This window comes from Poecilia formosa, unplaced genomic scaffold (genome assembly GCF_000485575.1).
Source record: "Poecilia formosa unplaced genomic scaffold, Poecilia_formosa-5.1.2 Scaffold127, whole genome shotgun sequence".
NCBI classification, from domain to species: Eukaryota; Metazoa; Chordata; class Actinopteri; order Cyprinodontiformes; family Poeciliidae; genus Poecilia; species Poecilia formosa.
In genome coordinates, this window is record NW_006800066.1 from 1,678,128 (window position 1) to 1,700,345 (window position 22,218).

Below are 22,218 nucleotides of genomic sequence, written 5' to 3' on the forward strand. Positions count from 1 at the left end.
TCCCAGTTTGTTCCGTCCGCTTGTATTCGAAATCTAAGCTGACTAAAAGTTGGCCACTGTATTTTCAAAGCACCTGTTTGAAATCCAGCCGTTCTTTCAAAATGTTCATGACCCTTGAACTTTTCCACAATTTTTCACATTACAACCATAAACTTTAAGGTGTTTATGGTTTAAGGTGGGGGGTTGCTTTTATGATGGACCAACACAAAGCAGCAGGTTATTCTGTAGAGAAAGTCAGAGCATGCATGGTTCTTGAGGTTTTTATGAATAAAAGTATTATATTGCAGCTGTATTCACTGAACCAGTGCTTCCTTGTTTTGCTCCAAGTACATCTGCAAGACTTATTGATTCTCAAATTTAGGTCTGGACTTTTACTAGGCCATTCTAACACATGAATAGGCGTTGATGCTTTGATCTAATGTATATCTGACTGTGTGTTTAGTATTCTTGGTCACGCCTGTATTTAGCTCTATCTTTCCATCAACTCTGACAAGCTTTATTGTTCCTGCTGAAAAATATAACTTGCTGCTGGTGCATCTCCATTTACCCACTGTGGGACTAGAAATATTTAATTTAATACATATTATCATTTAAGGCCAGAAAACAACAGAAGTTGGACTACAAAAAACAACATTCCTTGTTCCAACATGAATAATTTTCCATTTTGTACATTCTTTGCAAATATATATTAAAAACCTTTTGTGTTACCTTTATATGTGATAATATAGCCAGAAACATTATTAGTCAGTTTGGCGTACTGTTTTCTAATCTAACCCTGCATAAAACTACCTGAAGTATATTTTCATAAAGCTATTTGTTCACTAATGTTACTTAAATATCTGAAAGAAAAGCTGGATTTATATTCAGATTAAACTACAAACAGGTGAGATCTCTTAATTACATGGCCTACATGAAGGCATTTGGGTGTGCTGAATTTTATTTAGGGGTACCAGAGTTAAAAGGGTTTTGAAGTTTAAAGCAGATCATTATTTCTAAGTTCGATTTAACGTTGTGTATCATTCTCCTTTGGCAGTGGCGCTTCTTTCTGTTTATCATAAAATCCTAATAAATCACATTAATGTTTGTTGATCTGATGTGATAAAAATTTATTTTATTTCTTAAACCAGCAAATATGAAAGAAAAAAAATGCCTTCACTCAGATCAAAATCTGCATTTCAGTTCTGTTTTAATGTAGTTTATCTTTTCGTACGTTTTGAAATGTATTCTCATAACTAAAAACAAGTAAAGCTTCGTGTTGTGGCCTGATAATTTGTGTTTTAAAGTTAATTTAACAAGAATGAACATGAAGTCACCCCACCCGCCCTGCCTCTCTGTCCCAGCAGATGAAGCCGCTTCCAGCCGCCAAATGAGGAAATCACGCCTGACGCCAAACAGCTGGCTTATCAGCCGAACAATAACCTGAAACGTCCAAATAATGAAATAATAAGAAAAAACTACTTTCAGTCAGTGTGTATTTTCGTCAGTGTATATTTTCTCTGCTTGTATTTCCATCTCCTTCCCTGCTTGCCAGGGTCGCTGTCTTCCACTCCTCTGCTCTCCCTTCCCACTCTCCCAGGTACACGCCCTTTGACTTGTGAGGGGGGAAAACTTTTAAGGACAGGAGGGAGGGTGGGGGGAAGCGAGCCCAAATCACGGAAGAGATTCTGCAGTCCTACTAGTTTGGCAAGTCCACAGGGCTCAAAGCAGCGCAGAAAAAAGGCGGAGGAGAGCTCCGAAAGTCACTTTTGGCGCACATTTTACACAGTTCTCTTCTCCCGCAGACGGTAAAACGGTGAGTTTGGATGTTTTTCTTTTGGTTTATTGTAAGTGTTTCCTGCCTGGAAGCGGCGTTTTTTTTTTCTTTACTTTTTCTTTTTTTTTCTCTCCTGTTGCCACGTTTCGATAAACTCCCGCAAGAGGCTCCCTGCTCCTGTCTGACTGCAGGAACCGTTCACTGGCTGCTGTCCTACAAAGCGCAACTTTCCTACAAAGTTGTAGAAGGAAAAAATCCAACTATTTAATTTATATTTGCTAACTTTTTTTTTTTTTTTTTACTTCTCGTTGCGCTCACATCCATATCAGATTAACGTGAAGATGTTTTAATATAGACTTGAACTGAGTGATCAGCTGCAAACAGTTGATCTAAAATCCAGGTGATCTGAACCTAACCTACCCACCAGGTGTTCGAGTAAAGGGCGCAACTTTTACGTCCTGCTTTTATTGACCAGGAAGCCGAGAGCAACATTTTGTATCTGGTTTTCTCTCTATTATTATTTTTTGTTAGTTTTTAAACCAATCCGTTAATCATGAGTCCTTGCGCACACCCACGGGTCTGGATGCGTGGATTTTACTTGGGTGGGAGACGGTGACTCTTCCCGCTGTTTATAGCCACAGCCCGACTTGTTCCTCTGTTAATATTTCATGCCACACCAGCGGTAGTATTGTCATTACTCTGCGCACGGACCGTATCACGTTCACCCGTTGTTGTTTTTCTTCTTCTTCTTTTTGAAACGCAACACCCAATCCCCCGTAGGGTCTCTGCGGCGAAACGCGAAACTCTCGGTTGTAGGACTTTGCGTTTAATTATTTGCGCTGTTGTGTTTTGCTCTTTTTTTTTGTTTGTTTGTTTGAAGGAGTAAATAAATGACATTGATTAAATTGAATTGGATGCTATTTTTTCCTGAATGTGGGGAATATGTTTATCTATACTTGTTTATAGAAGGTACCCGGCAGTGTCGGGAGAAGGGTGGATGATGTGTGTGTGGATACGAGGCCCCTGTGTACTCAGGGCTGGAAGGGCGTGTCAGGCACAGGAAGAAGTCCCCTAAAGTCCCAGCTGAGCTCAGGATCACTTTAAGTGTTTGGATTACTTTGACAACTAGGAGTGGTTACGCAGCACTTATGTATACTCTTGAGCTCTTGGTCATTTTTTTTCTGTGTCCAATTTGCAAAGTCGGCCTAAGGCAAAAGCTTTCTTGGATGCTGTAACTGTAGGCAGCTTGGATATATTTAGTGATATATTTGACGTATTTCATTAACCATATTCTCCCTCTGTCAGCCCTCACACTAAAACTTATGTAGAGTTTAGGAAGTTTCAGAGGCACCTTGATGATTGAAAAGACTGGCACAAGAGAGTTAATCATGACCAATATTTCAATACTTTACAAATATTACAGCTTCAAAGTTTGTTAGTACAGTGCAGCCCTGCCTCAAGTCTGTAGTTGTTGTTTTTTTGTAAATAATATTATAAACCTGGTTAAAGCAACAGTATGTTACGTTTAGAAAAAAAATGATGTATTTTTTTACATATTTGTTGAAACTGTCTTCTATTATATCTGGTATGAGGCAGATAATCTGTGAAAAAAAAATCCAGTTTCTCTGCGTTCTCCCAGTTTTGATAGAAACAACCAGCCGAGCCAGGAGGAGAATCTTAGGGCTGTCAATCACCCCTCCCTGCAGCGCTGCTCACTCCACCCTCTCGCTTCAGCCTGTCATGAATGCTAAAGCTAGTTAGCATGGCCACCAATAACGGCAGATAAACAGTTTAACTGTAAGGATAAGTTGTTTCCCCACCTCTTACACATTTAACAGTGAGTACATGAGATTGATTCACAGCGCTAAGGCCCTCCCTCTGGCTCTGATTGGTTGCTTTCCTTCAGACAGCAATACCAGCTAGGTAAGGAAGTGGAGGAGCTTGATCTTTTCACAGATTATCTGTCTCATAAGAAACTATCACAACATGGTGGCAGTTTTAACAAATTTGCAAAAAAAAACATATTTGTTATAAAAGTTACACACTGCACTTTTAAACTTTTCTTTTTGCAGTCAGAATTACTTTCTCTGTATTTCATGCACAGACCTGACACTGTTGTTAGTGATCAAGATCCTAAAGTTAGGTGGGAACATTGTGATTTTGGCAATTAAAAAAAAGAAATGACCAAACTCACATCAGTCAACTTTTGAAAATGTTTGGTTGCTTACAAAAGAAGTTCAACAAAGAATCAGAACGTTTATTCTTTAAAAAAATAAAATAAAATCCTGTCAAAATTTCAAGCTACACATATAACAAAAAAAACCCTGAAACTGTGTTACTACTTTTGGTTTCAATACCAACAACTTGAATCCAAGTAGTTTGTTGTGATTGTGATATTTCACACATCCATATTGACAGATGTAAAATGCAGCTGCAAAGAAACTACCGATAAATGACAAATTTCCATTGAAATCGAGTCCTCCCTTTAGCTCTACCGCCTCAAAACTGAAGCACTTCTTTACTCCAAACTCTACTGCCAGACCAAACCTGGCAATTTATTACATTACATTAATTAAAAAATTACAGAGGCAAGCACTGGTGTTGGCTCACTAGTGAACCGTGTAATTGATGGGTCACACTGGAGACTCCAAATGGTGGCTGCTGGTTAATGAGCTGGTGTTAAACATTTAAAAAATATACCTAAAAGAGAGAAGTGAAATGTTAGATTCAACAGCTCATAGGTCCCTGTCACTCTATCGGCTTAACGTCACTAACTGGTAATATTTAATGTGCGCTTTGGAAACTGCTTGTCTTTCAGCCTGACATGCACACCAGTAACGTAGATGTCAATATGCTGCCGCAAGCTCTGCTGCATCCTTGTTAAAACAAAGAGTCAACAGTCTCTCCTCACACTGTTTATTTGCTCTGCAGCATTTGAATACCGAAACTGACTGCCGAGCGTGTTTGGCTTCAACGAACATCGTCTCTGCGCTTCAGGGCAAAGCGAGCTCGGAGGTATAGCCTGTAAATTCCTGTCTAAGTGATCTCCGCAGAGAGCAATGAGAGGAATTCCTGCAAACGCGTCGCCCTTACTGGCTAGTTTCAGTCTGTGCAACACGTGAAGATTATGTGTGCATCGGAGGAAGGCTTGGAGTATGATGAGGGACGGACAGGAAGACGGAGAGGGAGGGAGACAGAAGGGCAGACAAGGACTAGGTAATCCCTCTGGTAATCCAAGCTTGCCTGGTAGCTTAGAAAGATCAGATGACCTATCAAAGATCAGAGCCGCCATTGTCCATCGCAGCTCGTCTCTCAATCAGACTCCCTCTCACCTTTTCCACCTACCTCACGTCACTGTTCGTCCCCAACCGCAGATCAGGAGTCTGACAACTGAAACGAAAACTTTGCAGGGATCCTTGGTTTCAGTTTTCTCAGAACATGCACCCGTCTGAAAAAATATGACTTAAAACTCAATATTTATCTAGATAAGTGGTTCCCAAACGATTTCAGAAAAGTGTCTCATTGGTCTTCAAGGTATTTTGACAGATATTTTAAAACAGAAAGTTCTACAGCAAGTTTTTTGTCACGAAATAAGAGAAAATGTTTTTTATCCATTTGCATTGCAATGCTTGTGCTCAAATTATAACTTAAAGTTGAAAAATTTAAGGTAGACAAACGTAAATAAATAAATAAATAAATTGCCCTAAGTTGAAATTCTAAGTTTGAGGTTTTGTTTTTGTTGTTTGGTTTTCTTAACCGCATCCTCAAAATACAACATGGCCGCCTTGCATATAAACAGTTTATTTGCACTTCTGATGATTGTCTCATTAAATGTTTCACATTTAGTTAAAAATGCAGAGAAAAATAAGCTCTTATTGTTAGTCGTTAGTGTGGTCACTGGTCAATCCTACTGGTTTTCAAACTTTTGTTTGTTGTTTGTTTTGGTCAATCGCACATCCAAATTTAATTGGTAGAGCACCACATGAGTCGCACCAGCACTTATCCCTGGTTTTACCGTTTGTGTTTTAGCTGTGTTTTGTGTTTAAAAAGTTTCAGATCAAAAGTTATAGACAAATGGACTGAAAGATGGATAGATATTAATCTGATCTGTTTCTCTAATGAATGTGTCTTCCTGTATCCCAGACAGGGGAGTCATGGAGGGTGCCATCCAGGCCGTGGTGAAAACCTTCCTGAAGTCATCCAAAGGAAAAGAGAATATAGGAAAGAAAGATTTTCAAAACCTGGTCTCATCCCAGCTCGGCAACATCCTTTCGGTCAGAGCGAACTTCTTTGAACAGTTTATGTAACCGATTCATAACGCTAGTTTTTGTGAGACTGACCAGTTCTAACTTGTATTTGTGAATAATTAGTCAAATTATTGTGTGAAAGAAGTGGACGAGTCTCAGAAAATGTCCAAAAATAACTAAGGCTACGTTCACACAGGAGGTCTTGAAGTTGGATTCTGGTTTTTTTTGTTTTGTTTTTTTTTTTCTTGCGTGGTTGTTCATACTGCTAATTAAACCTGACTGCAATGAGGCTTTGTGTGAACGGTTTACAACCCCAAAGTGGCCTGCATGCGCAGACGAAGACTGCTGACGTCACACGGCATGGATGGATCCGTTTATGGATCAATTTCAAAGTTTATTCAGCAACGAGCCATCATTATCGACACAAGATTAACAACACAAAGCAGGATGATAGAAAGAAAGTAAAACCTTTTGTAGACCACTGACTGCAACTTCTGTAGGGAAGGTTGTTGGCATGTGAAGTGATGGGATTGTGATGTGATGCACTTCAGAGACACAAAAGTCATTCATAAGTTTATAATCCTAATTCTCAGTCGTTTACGCCCAGATTCACCATGTCTGGCTTTTTCTGGTGTTGAATGACGCATGTTTCACATCAATCACGTAAAAGCTGGATAAAATGCAGCATGACCATTCAGACAAATGCTTTAAAAACAGCCAGATATGTATCCGAATTAGCACCAAACACGGAAGTGGCACAAATTGGATTTCTCAGGAGGTGAAAAGATCGCAATTGGGTCGTTCAGACTGCTGTGAAAAAGCCAGTTAAAGGTTGAAAAACCGGCACAAAAGTGAACTTGAGTTGCATTTACCTACTGTGTGAAGGTAGCCTATGTTATGACTGGCTTCTTTTGCTCACTATCATTGTTGACTGACTTGTGGTTGTGTATGTCCAACTTGTAGGGTGCAGACAGCAAGGAAGCGGTCAACAATATGGCCCAGGGACTAGACTCTGACGCTGACGGAAAGGTTGGCTTTGAGGAATACATGAAGCTAATAGGCTACCTGGCCTGCTCACTCAGTGAGCAGCGTGTCCTCAACAAAGAGGAACCTGCAGAAAATAATGCATCCCAACCAGTGCAAAGCTCCCCTGGTGGCGCAGCAGAGCAACCAAAAGAGAACGCAGAGCCAAAGGAGGAACCAAAACCAAAAGAAAACGACGAAACAAAGGCAGACCCGACTGCTGAGGCAACGGTAGAAGCAAAAGCGGACGCAAACGCCGAGGTAAAGGTAGAACCAAAGGTGGAAGGGGAAACCAAGCCAGAGGCAGCTACGGTGGAAGCAGCAGCGTCGGCAGAGGTAAAAGCTACAGAGAAAGACCCAGAAAAAGCTGAGGAAACACCAAAAGCAGAGGAGCCAACAGAGAAGTCGCCTGCTGCTGCTGAGGAGAACGTAGCGGCGAAGACAGAAGAGGCGTCTTCATAGGGGACAATCCACTCCGTCACCAAAATCACACTACAGAAATCAACCCTGCAGAGAAATGTAACATTAATTCCAAAATAATGTGGAAAGCCACTATTTTTATATACATTAAAATACAACAGTTTAAACACAACAGAAACACTATTCCATATATATGATTATGTACATGACAGTAGCGTTGTACTACTTCTACCACTATGTTTATATGTACAGGATGTGCATCCCACTATATAGCACATTTACCTCATTATGATGGTGTACTATGACAGCATGCAGTTGTCCACTTTCATGTGCATGCAGTATCTATGTGAAAGCTTCCCTAGAAACTATGATTTTCCTGCACACTTGACTGAAATAGCTTAATTTACCACTACAATCAACAGGCCTTCCATCCACCCATGCATTCTCTTTCACTTTCTGCCACTTTTCCACTAACAGTAGAGCGAAACGGTTCTTTTGTAAAACTTTGGCAGCAATCACTTTGCCAGGCACGTGTGACTTAAAGGAATAACGGGACATTTTGGGAACTTGCTAACCAAAATTTACGTCAAATTAACTTATCAAATGCTTGATTCTGATCAAATTTAACATTAAAAATAATAATAATAATGATAATAAAATTAACATGCACCGGTAAATCTTACTGATTACATTGTGAGCTCTTGTTTTTATTCCACACAGACATAATTTTAAATTAGCCTCTGAAGCTAGCAGTAAGGATAGCTGTTGCTAGCTTAGCTTGTTTTGTACCCTGATAGCATATTATTGTTGTTATTCAACTTGAAAATATTTCTGTATTTGGTGCACTTAAATATGTTTTTTTAATATTCAGCAGCTTGACACTAAATTGAAAGATACAAACAAGATTTTAAAGTTAGCTTAGCAGTAAGTAGATAGACAGATACAAAATGGCTACTTTCCACTGCTAGCATGGGCTAATGACACATTTAATTTTACTTGGAAGGTGAAAGTTTTGAATTAAAAAAATCACAAATCAACAGGAATATCCCTATTTAGTTAATAGACAAACAAACATACAACCTAAATTTTAATTGTTAGCCTATCAGATTAATACGAATGTTGAGACAGCCATTGCTTCAGTCCTCTGTTAGTTAGCAGGGTGTGTTGCAGCATTTGTACTTTGAAATAGGCATTTTGGTGTTTCAATTTAAACAGGACTTGAAAAACTCTTGATGTTGACATTCTTGTCTGAAAATTCACATCCTTCTCACCAAACCTGGCTTAAAATCCAGCATATCTGCAATATTACAGTGTGTAGATAATCATCTGTATTCTGTTCTGGTGCTTTAAATCCCATTATACGAGTTGTACACAAATTCCACTTATTTTTTTTACTAAGTTGCAGCTAAGTTGGTTATCTCAGTTTTGACTTTAAACGTAGTAGCACATAAAGCTTAGTTTCATTTTCCCCTGATATTGACTTTTTGTTTTGCTTTTGTCCAGTTTGTCCCTGTAAACATGTCCAAATATTCCTTTATTGGATGCACTTAAATAACTTTTTTTTGTATTTTTCTCTAAACTAGCAATGTGGCTAATTTAACAACAGAATAAACAAACTAATTTGTTAAAGTTCTGCTTGCTTATCTTAATTGTTTTCTCATTGCCAAATTTCCTTTTTTCACTTTTTCTTTGTCTGTTGCCTTCAGTGTGTTCCCTTAACTCAGACTCAGACATTAACTGGGAACTGGAGCGTTGGGTGTGACCTTCGGTTAAATAATTAAGTCACTGAGAGGGAATCTACACCTAAAGGACCAATAAGGTCAAAAAGGGAGCCCAGAATAGTCCTGTGGGAGTGGGCCAGGCACTAGCAGGCCAGGTCAGAAAAGGTTTTTGTGCAACTTTTATGTGTGGAAAGAAAAACGACTGCAACAAACCACCAAAGCTCATCTTATTGGAAATCTTAGGTATCTCGTTTTGAAGCCACCGCAGGTTAACAGTGACCTGCTTCTTCAAACACTTAGCAATGCTACAGCCTGACCTTGATTTTCTAAACTGTGTTGTTGGTTCGAACTCCAGCTGCTTGTTCTTGTGTTTTGTCGGTCACACCCTTGTACCTTTTGAACACCCTGTTTGACCTGCAACTGGATCCTAAGGGCATTAGGCATTGGGAAATTACTGGATTAGGGATTTCATGAGTAACACGCCCAAAGACGCAAACAATTGCATGACAGTAATCCTGGATATGGTGTTTCTCATCCTGCCTGCCGGCGGTTGTGCCTCTTTAAATCAAGGAACAACACTGAGTGTATCATATTACCTTTTGTCTTATAAGCCATTTCACAATTATTTCCACTGCTATTCAAGTTTTTCTTTCTTCTTTACTTCAAAATTTATTGCTAACTCGTCATTTAACCACTGCAGCGATTACTTGCCAAAGTACCAAATTCTGTTCAGTTGTTGCGTTTCCGCAGCTTGCTGCTCCTCCACACACGACTAAAACATTACGCATTGTTCCCTATCAGAGCAGGCAGCACTTCATTCAAGTGCCCAGTGAAAATGAGAAAGATAAATAAGCACAGATCATGTGATCACCTTGCCTCACTGAGGCACTCCCATTGTAAATACTCTCATTTACGCCAACTCAGTGCAACTATTGCGCTCGCAGTGCACACTGCTTCCTGCTGCCTCTAACAAACTTCCTGGACTTTTTTGGTGGTTTTATTATAACATCTTTATTGAAATGTCTTCCCTTTTTTTTAATGCATGTTGGTACTTTTTGGGACTGATCCGACTCCTGCACCACCTCATATGGGCCTGTGAAGCTTGGTTAAGGTACATAAGGTGGTTTACCAAAATGCACAACCACTGCCTAATGTGAGCACACTTAGACTCAACATCTTCTGGGAGATGATTTATAATCAATATTGTTCATTTGAAGCCATCATCCTTTTAGCTATTTATAAAGCTGTTTTATTTTTGTGTCCCGTAGCAAAAGTCCACCCAGCTTTTAAATGGTTATAGAAACATACTGGACCTGGAGCGCAGCAGGGAGTGTTTGCATCGCCACACAATAAATCTCATTCATTCTCAGAGACAGCAGATGAAGACAAAAGTTATTAATCCCCGAACTGGAACAACAAGTGTATATAAATATACAAATGTGTCTTTATGGCTTCTGGGGTCAAAATGTTTGGGATAGTGGGATGTTTCCCAGGAAGCCGTGCAGGCCTTACTCTGTTTATGTCCTAGGTGTGTGTGTGTGTGTGTGCGCGCGTGTGTGTGTTTGGCAGAAGGACTCGCATCAGTCCACTGTCGTGCCCAGTGAGCTTTACTGTGCTCTTATTTCATATGTAACGCTGTATCATTTTTAATTTTTTTTATTTTTGTGCTTATAATCTACATACTGGCTAAAATAGAATAAAACTGTGACCGTAACATGTTTTCAATGTGTGGCGTGTTTCATTCCCACTTAAACTACAAACACTAACGTCAGTATTCTAGTGCGATTTGATTTAATAGACCAACACAAAGTAATGCTTACCCAAGAAGTTAAACATAAAAGTTCCCTGGTTTTCAAACTCTAACATAAATATGAAACAAGTGGCGTGAATTTGCATTCAGCTCCGTTTGCTCTGATGACCTTTTGCAACCAGCTGCATTCTGAAGTCGTCTAATTCGTAAACAGACTCTGCCTGCATGATATTTAATCTCATTATGAATCCAGCTGCTTCGTGAAGGTCTGAGCGGTTTGTTTGAGAATATCAGTGGACAAACAGGAACATGAAGACCAAGAATCACACTAACAAGTCAGACATGATGTTGTGTTGAAGTTTGAAGGAGGGTTGGGTTATAAAACAAGAAATACACCTAAAATTAAAGTCTTTCAAGAAGAAAATGAATAATAGATCCAGCCAAGAGGGTCATAGGGCCTCCTGGTGGGAGAATCTGTCAACGCAAGAGATGTTTGTCTACAAAGTCGACAATGCAACACTTTGACCTTTTAAAAATTAACCAAAATATGAAAAACTAAAACTAATGTAACTAGTAAAAAGCAACTAAAACTAAACAATATTTAACTAGTAATGACTAATAAAAAATAACTAGCACGCTCTAAAAACTAATGAAAACTAACTTAATTAGACAAACAAAAAGTCAAATAAAATACAACTAAACTATAACAAAAAAAAATAATCCCAAACTATTATAATCCTGCAGTGTCTGAATGTCCAATTGAGAATTAAAAAATATATGACCAGAGATTTTCTCCACCCAATTCTGACTGAGTTTGAATTAGGGGGCATCAGAGAAAACGGGGGTGAATAAAAAATTTATTTTGCAGAATTTTATACATAAAATATTTTTGAAAAACTTTTGTTTCTTGTCTTTCCACTTCACAATTATGCCACACTTTGTGTTGTTTTATCGCAGAAGATCCCAATAGATAACACAAATGGTTGTTCAAGGGATATTCTGCCATCTTTTTTAAGTGAGTGGAATGGGAGAAGTGAGGAGGGACACCTTCAGGTCCAAAGGGGGTGATAAAGTTTAGGGGAGCGGGAGGAGGAGGAGGAGGGAGGGAGGCGAGGAGCAGGTGATATTTAAGCCACTGGCAGACTCTCTCCCCATCCATCTCTGCCTTGGCTCTGTCCCCTGCTGCTCTTTAAAGACAAAGGAGGCCCTCCATCAGCACTCAGGTAAGACCGACACAGAGACATGCTGCTTTTCTTGACTTTCTCCTCTGCAGCTGGTAAAAGGGTTTCTTGCAAACTATTCAGTGCAGCTGAAGTAGATAACCGAACGGGTCCAGGTGGGGTTTGTGGGAGAACAGACTAGAGGAGAACGACGGCAAACTGACCAATAACACAAGTTATACCAGTTCAATATGTCCTCCAAAACATTTCCACGGCAAATTACCAACCTGGTTGAATCCCTCAGCTTAAACTCCTTCCTCATGAAATGTATGTTCATTCTCAGAAGGTCCGGTGTTGCGTTACAGATAGGATCTGCATCTATTGTATCGTGTCAGCCAGTGAGACGGCCGACCATATAGATTTCCCAGATAGCCAGCCTTGTGTTGAACCCTCAGCAGCTTAATCAGACCCAATCGCCAGTAAGTGACAGCAGCTTAATGCAAGAAATAATTATAAGAAAATCCTAATTTCTAAAAATAGAACAGTTTGAATATTTTGAAAAAAACCTACTGGTTTTCTCTTATGTTTTTAGCCTTTTGTGGTCATGTATTTATTACAAAATATATATTTTATAGGTTAAATATCTGTATGTACCCCACATGAGAAATATTTTTGCTTTACTCAAGGTAGGAAGAATATATTTCATACTTTGCAAAAACTTGGCTATTATGCGTTTCTCGTAGGAACCTTTCAGCTACTGCGCAAACAACTTTTTAATATACAAAAGAAAGTTCTGCCAACATGGTATTTCAAGAAAAAAATATCAAAACTCCCAAACCAAGGCTGCAGTAAAAGAAAGCAGCCATTTTGTTCCTGCAGCCCATAGAGAGAGAACTACTCTTTCTCTACGTATAGGTCTTTAAACAGTTATTTTCTGCATTTCTATGGAAAATGTGGAAAACAGAATAGACGTTCTTGACAAAATGAGTGTTAAAAGTGACATATTTGTTGGTATCAGGCTGAAATTATGCACAAACATACGTATATCTTAACTGTTATATGATGTAAATATTTGAAACTAACTTGCATCAGAAATAATTCAGTTGACAGTAGATAAAATTCTGCACAAAAACGTTACTCTACGTTACTCACAAATGCTTGAGAAATATTTGTATAAATAATGAGATGTTTGACATTACAGGGTTGAAATTATTCACAAATATTTTAAGAGCTTAATAATCTCTTTTGGTATTGCTATAGCCTATTTCTTAACAACATTATGAGACATAAATGCTTGAGATGTATCAAAACATTCGGCACAAGGATGCTAAGAGTTTTGTTGCCATGCAGAGGAAATGTATGCATATTTTTTAGGTCACCTTAATGATTGCATCTATGGGAATGGCTTGGTAGACTCTGCACTGGCACCTCGGGTTACTCGCCTCCTTAGTTTCTCAATGTAAGTGTTAGGTATCACATCGGAGACGTGTTTTCCTACAGCGTTGCGCACATTACCAGAGCAACCTGCAAGAGAGATAACCAGACGAATGGCATGCATCAGTTGCTTAGATTCAAACGTCCCAGCTTTACATTATTGACAGTGACTTATCTGTGTCTGTGTGTGCACAGTCTCCCCACGAGTCCAGCACAAGACGCTCCAAGATGCCGGACACAATGTGTGTAAGACTGTTCAGCAAAAGTAAAGCTTCTCCGAAAGCTTTATTCCAAAAAATGTGGCCACACACTCCTCCTATCCATCAGTCTGCCTGTCCCTCCGTCACTTCATCTTTGAGGTTGCTTCACCTCTGGTTGCCATGTGGCCACACATGTAAGCAGAGGCTGGAGCGGGCATTTGATCCAAGAGTTTAATGATTTCTACTTCACCCCCCACCTTCCAGCATGTCCAAGGAGCCCAGTTCCAACCTGGAGAGTGCCATGCAGATGCTCATAAAAACCTTCCACAAATATTCGGGGAAGGAGGGCGATAAGTACACCCTGAGCAGGGGCGAGCTGAAGGAGCTGCTAACGGAGGAACTGGGGAGTTACCTAGGGGTAAGTGTGGAGTGTCTCACAGGATAAATATGTGGTTGCGAAGAAAAAGATAGAGTGCATTTGCAAACATGTGTGACACAAGTAGAGGTATGCACATTTATACTTTCATGTGCAAGTTTTGACAAGCCTGCACAGCTTTGTAATCCTGCACACACACATAAAAAATAAAAAAAAGTTGATGTTATTAACTCTGTCTGTCTCCAACAGAACTCCAAAGATAACGAAGCCGTGGAGAAGGTGATGAACGACCTGGACGCCAACAACGACGGCGAGGTGGACTTCACAGAGTTCATCATCCTGATGGGCGCCCTCACAGTGGCCTGCAACGACTTCTTCCTGGACTCAAAACCGGATGACAAGGGGAAAGACGGGGCAGAGAAGAAAGATTGAAACTGTGCAAGAGAGGCCGGAGTAAAAACAGGAGGAGGAGGACGACAATGAAGGAAAGGAGGAGGGGGAAAGGACTGTAAAACTGATGGCTGCTTTTTTTTTTTCTTTCGCTTTTCGTCTTACGCAATTTCTAAACACTACAAACCCATATGAGAGGAGATGTCCGGCGCTCAGTTTATGGGGTTCACAGAACATGAGGAATTCAGTGGGAGTGCTGTTTTCCCCCATGCAAATGTTATTCATACCACAACTAATCCGGATCAAGTTCCTCTCAGCGCAGCGAGAAACTTAATGTACACATCAGGGTTTATTTCACCACGTTTCAGCTCAGACTCATCCGAGTTTTACAGTAGGGGAGGTTATGAGAAGGCACCAGACTGGAGATGTGTGTTTGATCCTTTCTTGCACAATGGAGTATCTGTGAACATATATATGACTATATAAAGTTTCAGATCATTATATCATTGTATGTACTCAGAGTTGAAAGATAGGTGATGTTGCACCTATTTTTTAATCTTTTTTGGAAATAACCAGTGCTTCAAAATATTAAACATTGCATTTAACCAACATGGATGACGTGGTGTCTGATTTTTCCAAAAATGCTGCAGTGCTGATTCTTTAAATGTATTATTATTTTCTCTGGTTTTAGGAAAGGTAAATCAACAGCAAAAAATAATTTTTGAAATAGGAACGGTTAGTAACTTGTATTTTGCGCAATAGAAAATTGCAACAGCTGCACTCTTCAAACCCCACGTCAGATAAACACTTAAAATAGCCCCAGTTTTATTAAGCAGCATCAACAAAACACAATATTGGCAACATTGTTGGTTTGTGTGTTCAAATTTAGGGGCTTTATACTTCGAAAAACCCGACTTACCTCATTGGTAAGAGGTTGTGAAATTGAACGGTCTACCTTCAGATTTATTCCCGCCCTGACCTCAACCTGTATCCTGTTGCCTAGCAATCATAAAGCTCGTAAAAATGAAGTTCGAAATATTGCAAATTATCTCGTATTTGATCATTTTATTGATTACAACAATTTTGATTACTTAAAACATTGTAATAAAACTTTTTTTATTTTTGTACAGCCAGATTTTAATACTTAAAACTGTTCTTTTTTTTCTACTTCATCCCCCATTATTACAAAAAAAAAACTAAACTAAAATCTCACGTTTGGCCCACAATGCTTCTTGGGATAGGCTGGTCCACGAAGCATACGCCAGACCTGTTCTTCAAATCTGGAGGAAAAAAACATTCATGGCCCGCGCTTGGAGGAGTCTTCGTCGCATTGCTATGACGTAGGCGGCTTGTAAACGCAGCGTTCGAAGGATGCCGCTCCTAAATTTGGACCTTTCGGTCTTTACTGTAGGAACTTTATTCATATTTTTGTTAAATTGAGGATAGTCTAATCACAATGCAGCAGAGGTTCCCGTCCTCACCACCTGCCTGGTGTAGAAGTCAACTACCTGGACGTAAGTACTCTTCAAAATCTTACCAGACACTCCAACCAGAGAGATTGCCATACCAAGAAATAATAAACAAAGATCATAATTTCAGATGAAGCATAAAAATAACCCCATTGTTGTTGGAGCTTTTTGTTGTAACAGCAAGCGATTATCAAGAACCCCTCTCCAAGTACTGAGCAGAACCAGAAACGTTGAGCTAATAAGAAAAATATCCACTGACTTTCACACCATGAGGATTAAAATCAACTGGTTAAGAAGCTTATCAGATAAATGATCTGACTGGATAGTATTAAAAGCTTAAGAAAAGTGAAGAAATAAGAGCTGAGCATGGGCTTTGGCCCCATCCAGATGATGATACTGGAAATTCAATAAAGGATAGTCGTACCACCTCTGATCTAAAGCACCACCGCTTCTTTTTTTAAATAGGATTAGAGAAGTAATATTTAGTGGTTAAAAGCGCTTGGCCATGTTTTCCTAAGTCCTTTTAATGTTCTTGTGCCATGGCTGTGGGTTGAAATGCTGTCCACAACAGATTGATGGCTTGAAATAAAAGTCCTTAAAGGTCAAATTTCAATGTATTTTAGAGACAGAAAACTAGATCATAATAATCTGCTTTTTATTGCTTTCAAAGCAGATAATTAATTCCATAAACCCCTTTCTGACATCTGCAGAGCCTTTACAGCAACACATCTGTAGAAACTGAAAGCCATCAACCTGGATGGAAAATGATTTGCTGCCAAGGAACGCAAAGCGTGACAAAGACCTTTTTTACGGGAATAAGTATCCAGATTTCTCCTCAACCACCAAAAAAAAAAAACTCTCTCTGCTGGTAACACTTATTGCTCCAGGATTATCACTCAGTTCAAAACCTAAAGCTTAGGGAATGATGACACAATACAGATCAAACCACAGCTATGACAAATATAGCTAGCGGAGCCACCATTGTGAGTGTTATGGTGGCCGTGGGTGTTATTTGTAAGCATAAAGTTTCTGAGGCAAAAACAATTGGGTTTTTTTCATGTCCTTTCCCAGTAGAAAGTAACTGAAGGGGAAAGATTACTTCTTTAAATTTAATCTAAGTCGCTCTCTCCAGACTTTGCTCCAACATGTTTACATATAAAAATTACTTGCCTCAACAAAATGTTTATTCTTCCCATATAAGCCAGAGACAAACTAACCATGTATCTGTACTTTGTCTTTCCTTCAAGCTTTACATGTATTATCTTGAAGACATTTATTTAGACCAAACAAAATGTAATTTAACTAATTGTTGTATGTAAAAAATATGTCTCCTCTGTAACATTTCTAATGTTAGATTATTGTAACCCTAATTACTGATGATGTATAGAGTTAGACTTTCAGCTGCTTCCAGTCACTGAAGCTGTGTAATATATAAAATATAAGATATTTGCTTCAGACCCACCTTTTTTCTACAAATGGAGGCGATCATGCTTATATCTTTACATCAGAGTAAGACGCTGGAATCGCAGCTAATTTGGAAACGACTTAAGAAGGTAACTGGGACTTTTCTCGAAGACGTTTCACCTCTCATGCAAAAGTTTTCTTTAGCACGAACTGAAGAAGCTTTCCATGCATTACTGTGGTCACTTACAGGCAGATTCGGTAAGTCACAGAGAGCTTTTAAATATCTAGACAGGGTGCTAGTCTGTTAGATCTCCCTGCTAGTGCTTATAAATAACAATTTCTTAGAAGGAAAGTTCATAAAATTCTTTATTCTTTTATTTTGTTAGCACTATTTTTTGTCTTGTATGGTATGTGTGCCTTATACTTCTTTTCACATATTACTCAAAATATTAAGAAAAATAAATATACCAGCTATGAGCTATAAAGCTTTAACATAAATTAAATGGAAAAGTTTTTACCATGATAGTTTATGCAGTTTATTGAACATAAAATAAACCCAGCAAGCACTTGATGCAGGAGCCGAGGAGTCTATTGTAAAGCAGGTTTTTGGCTAATTGTTTTGGAAATCACTTTATATTTTGTCTTTCAAACAACATTTTTCTCTGAAAATGGCTCGACGCAAAGTACAAGGGAACTAAAGATTGCTTAAGGCTTTTGTCTAGTGCTGCTTGAGAATATTATTTTTTCCCTTTCCCTTGAGAAAACACTCCACAAGAAGATGTGATGCAACACGGAGATTTAAACAGCACCCCAACATTTGAGGAACACAGGTTGTGCTCGGAAAAGCTATGCCTCATACGTGTGCATTAAAGTGTCTGGACTGAGTTGTGGCACCTGGATATGAGATCGAGCAGTTGGGATGTCAGCAGTGAGTGTGTGTCGGTGTGTGAGCATGCTCTTCACTCTGTGTGTGTGTGTGTGTGTGTGTGTGTGTGTGTGTGTCTTTTTGTTGGGGATTCCCACAGAGTAAACTGCTTCAGCTCACACATCACATCCTGCCAACAATATCCTGCAAGTCTTGTTCTGCTAGATCTAAGCTGACCCAGATGTTTGACTTGAATCTGCATAGAAAACTCCTTTAGGAGCCCAGAGAAAAGAGAAAACAGAAAGAGGGCGTGATACGCGAGAGGATATGTGTGCATGCCTGTGTCAGTATGGTGTGAATAAAGGACAGCAACGACTGGGAGGGGATCCAGATTGTGAAGTGCATTACTGAAGTGCGGAGCTTGGAAAGCGGGGGATAAAATCACGGAGGAATGCTGGGGTGGCTGTTACAGCAAGCAGCTCTTTCTGTCCCTCATGCATGCACATCAGTAGATTAGCACGTCCTCCTTCACCACATTGGCTTTTATTGCTCAGACTGAAACTAAGACAAAGGGCCAAATGTAAAACAGCTGAAACACAGATCCTATCAGCCGGAGGGATTTCTTCATATCTGGGTGTACACTGTTAATCTCAAACAACTTTTTTTTTTTTTTTTTTGCCTTCAGCAACATTGAGAAACTGACTCCAGGTCAGCCGGTTGTCATCTGGGCGGGCCTTTCCCCGATCCGCTCTCATTCCTCGGCCATCTGTGTTCTCCAAAGGTGTCCTCTGATAGATTTGTTTGAATGTTTTCCGCGTGCGCAGCCGGCTGACGGCTTCCCGATCCGAAGCAGTGTCCAAAAAATGTTAACCCTGCTGCGACCCTTCAGAGAACCGAGCAGCACGCTGTAATCGCTCACAGCCTCGCTAACAATCTGCTGTCACCTTCAAAAGGATCAACAAGATTGTTTCCACGCTGAGCAAAAAAGTTCAGACAACATGCAGTGTTTTAATGCCAGCTGTCTCCCAACTGCAGACAAATCATCCTAAAGTCATAACTCCATATGTCCCTTATGCCAAAAACAATCAGTCTGCTCAGCATCTGCGCCACATGTGGCAGATATGTGCAGGATAAGAGAGAGAAGTTAAAATACCGCACTGAAAACCAACATGAAATAAACATGTACAGCAGAAAAATATTTGCTCCCTTACTGATTTATTCAATTTTTGCATTTAAAATGTTTCAGCTTGTAAAATAAATGTTAATATTGCACCAAGATAACGCAAAAGCAGGCGATTTCATTTGTTAATGTAAAAAGTAATTACTCCCTAAACCCAATAACTGTTTTTTGACAGGAATGTTTTACTTTTTTTTTTCCCTCATTACAGCACCACTTCTTAAGGTTTTGTCACTAATTCTTCATTAGATTTAAGTCTGAACTTTGACTAGACCACTGAAAATCTTTCTTCATCTGAGCTATGTGGACATGTTTTGCTAGTGTGTTTCACTCAGTTGCTTGAGTTTCAGAATTTGAACTGATGGCTGGAATTTAGTTTGATAGAAGCAAAATTCATGGTTCCTTTAATTTTGGCAAGTCCTCCGTGTCCTGAAGCAGCAACTTAACCGAGACTACAATGCTACCATCACTGCATTTGACAACCAGTAAAATGTTCATTTTCTAAAGTATTCTGATGAATATAATCTGACGCACCACTTCTAAAAAGTCTTTAATATTTTTACAATAAGCTTTGAGACAATCAGGAAGTTTTTGGGCAGATGTATGATACCATTAAGCTCTGCTGATGTAAAGAAGACGATGTGTAGTGGAGGTCAACTGGGTCGTATTCCCAGTGTCCAGGTAACCTTTAAAGAGGAAACCTTTTCCAGACCAATATTTGTCAATAAGTATGATTCTCATCTGTTCTGTAATTTCTTCATATTGGTGCATGGTGTGTTACGTTTTGAAACCGGTTAGCCTACTTCATGTTGTTAGATAGGTGCTATTTAACTGATTTCAGGGTGGATGGCAATTATCTTTTCACACAAGGCCAAGTTAGTTTAAGTACGTTTTATCCCTTCATGTATCACCTTCAGCTATTGCAACATTTTTTCATGCAAATATTAATGAAATTTACAAGTAGGTTTCTAAATATCTTTTATTTTTAGTCCCTTGAGGGATTCTGCAAGATTTCTTTCAATTAAACAAAAAAAAATCTTCTTAATTCTGGCACAAACTGCAATCATTTTATTTTTTTTATCTACTCACTTATTTGTTTATTTAATCTTGTAAAAAAAATATTGTGTATATGCATATTAACTAGATTAAATTTTTTTTGTTTTCCCTTTTTTCCACATATTTATGTTTTTAAAATCTTCATTTAGAGCAAAGCTGAACCGAAGTCAAATTCCTTGTTTTGGTGCACAAACTTGGTGAATAAATCTGGTTCTAATTTATCGCCGAGATATTATCGCAAAGCATTAAACGTCAAGACTTCATGTTTCCGATCTTGTCGTCAGCTCGTAGCTGACTGGTTGTAAAACAAGTTGAAACAGAAACCTCCTGCAAGTTATGCTCCAAAGCAGGCCCTTAACTCGCACAACCTCCTCGTCCTCTCATCCGCAAACAATGACTGAAGATCACCGTGCAAACAGTGACTGAAAACACGGCCGACCTCACCTGCCGAGGTCAAACCGCACGGCGAGCGCGTCAGCCAGGCTGCGATGGCCGCGTGGCAGGTGCTGCCGCCTGCATGCATGAAGAAAAGAAGATGAGCTAACAGGGAGCCGGGCCGTGTCACTGGCACCAAGCCTGACTCGTCTGATAAGGCCGACAGGAACACTTCGGTTACCAAGAGGGCAGGTCAAGTGAAACCAAGATGTCAAGGCACAACGTCCATCAGGAGGAGTCGGGCGGCGATCGTGTCAAGCTGTCATGCAAGCCGAAGAGGGGGCAGTGGCTGGACAGAAGGGTAGGATGACTTATACATGGGAACAAAGTGGAGTTATTCATTCAAGTATACAGCAGAAGAGGCTGTAGCTCCATATCATCTGATGATTAAACCCGTTCCAGGTGTAGCTGGCTCCTTCTTTAGAGAACTTGAGAAGGGCGGCTTTGCTCGTGTTCATGAAATTAATCTCGATAGACGTCCTCGGGGACTCTGAGGCTGCCAGAGATGAGTCAGAAGACAAAGTTCTGATGTCTTTGTTTCAGGAAGGGCTTAAACTCCACCTCATTTAACTAAAAACCTTTTAGAAAAATAAAGTTTAATAGAATGTTTTACTGTTTGTTTTTTTAAATGTTTTATCAATGCCATAGCAGAAAAACGTCTTCAGCAGCTTCCTGCTTCTGAAACGCATGCAACCTGCAATGCTAAAACACACCATCCACCGCTGCACCGCTAATATTTGTGGGTAGAAGTCGCACCTTGATCAAATACTTGAAGAGGACATGAACTTCTGGCATTGTTGTGGTTGGATATCCGACCGCTCCTCTTGGCTGCGCTGGTGGCGTTCCGTTAATCTTGTTGGTTTCCTGCAGCTGACCCAAATTCTAAGTCAAGGCCGGGACTTTGGCAGGAGCAGATCTGCTGGTGTATTCACTGCATGACTAATTTAAATCTGTTTGGCCTTATTGAGCATCAAAAAGTGTCCCAGTTTGCAATGCTAAGGTGATAGTGAAGCTACGTTGAAAAATTTGGTGGCAGTTCATTGACAACTTGAAAACATGGATCTTCTGTTTCATGGTGAACCTTGTTTGATTTATTAGTTGCTTGTTTAGATCTTTGAAGTTCTTTGCTTTGTTTTACGTTCATGCACCCAATGAAAACATCAGAAATTTTCTTAGTACTTTTTGCATGAATACTGGTTTGGCTTCCCTCTCCAAAAGCCACCAGACCTTTAAAACAAGGCATATTAAAACCTGCAACCAAAGGGCAAAATGTCCTGCAGAAGACCTTTATGGCACATTTAGTTTCATTGGTAACACTTGATCTGAAGAGGTGCATAA

General features: G+C 39.6%; 2 protein-coding genes across 3 annotated transcripts; both read left to right on the forward strand.

The window, feature by feature from the left end:
- Positions 1-1,530: 1,530 nt before the first annotated feature.
- LOC103144492 (fibrous sheath CABYR-binding protein-like) lies at positions 1,531-10,884 on the forward strand. The gene is made up of 3 exons (XM_007561503.2): positions 1,531-1,792; positions 5,897-6,027; positions 6,964-10,884. Exons 2-3 carry the CDS (start codon positions 5,908-5,910, stop codon positions 7,483-7,485), a joined length of 642 nt encoding a protein of 213 aa, XP_007561565.1. The 5' UTR covers positions 1,531-1,792; positions 5,897-5,907; the 3' UTR covers positions 7,486-10,884.
- Positions 10,885-12,031: 1,147 nt separating this feature from the next.
- Positions 12,032-15,085, forward strand: s100s (S100 calcium binding protein S). Of its 2 annotated transcripts, XM_016676104.1 has the most exons (4): positions 12,054-12,137; positions 13,704-13,750; positions 13,973-14,126; positions 14,334-15,085. In XM_016676104.1, exons 2-4 carry the CDS (start codon positions 13,737-13,739, stop codon positions 14,514-14,516), a joined length of 351 nt encoding a protein of 116 aa, XP_016531590.1. In that variant the 5' UTR covers positions 12,054-12,137; positions 13,704-13,736; the 3' UTR covers positions 14,517-15,085. The 2 variants fall into 2 exon arrangements, with proteins under 2 accessions (XP_007561567.1, XP_016531590.1); XM_007561505.2 differs by lacking the exon at positions 13,704-13,750 and having other exon boundaries at positions 12,032-12,137.
- The last annotated feature ends 7,133 nt before the right edge of the window (positions 15,086-22,218 follow it).

Bases quoted from the DNA above. Each gene is read 5' to 3' on its own strand.
- s100s (XM_016676104.1), top strand. The intron at 14,127-14,333 runs GTAAGTGTGGAG...TGTCTCCAACAG, and splicing joins AACTGGGGAGTTACCTAGGG to AACTCCAAAGATAACGAAGC.
- LOC103144492 (XM_007561503.2), top strand. From the start codon at position 5,908: ATGGAGGGTGCCATCCAGGCCGTGGTGAAAACCTTCCTGAAGTCATCC. The intron at 6,028-6,963 runs GTCAGAGCGAAC...TCCAACTTGTAG, and splicing joins AGCTCGGCAACATCCTTTCG to GGTGCAGACAGCAAGGAAGC.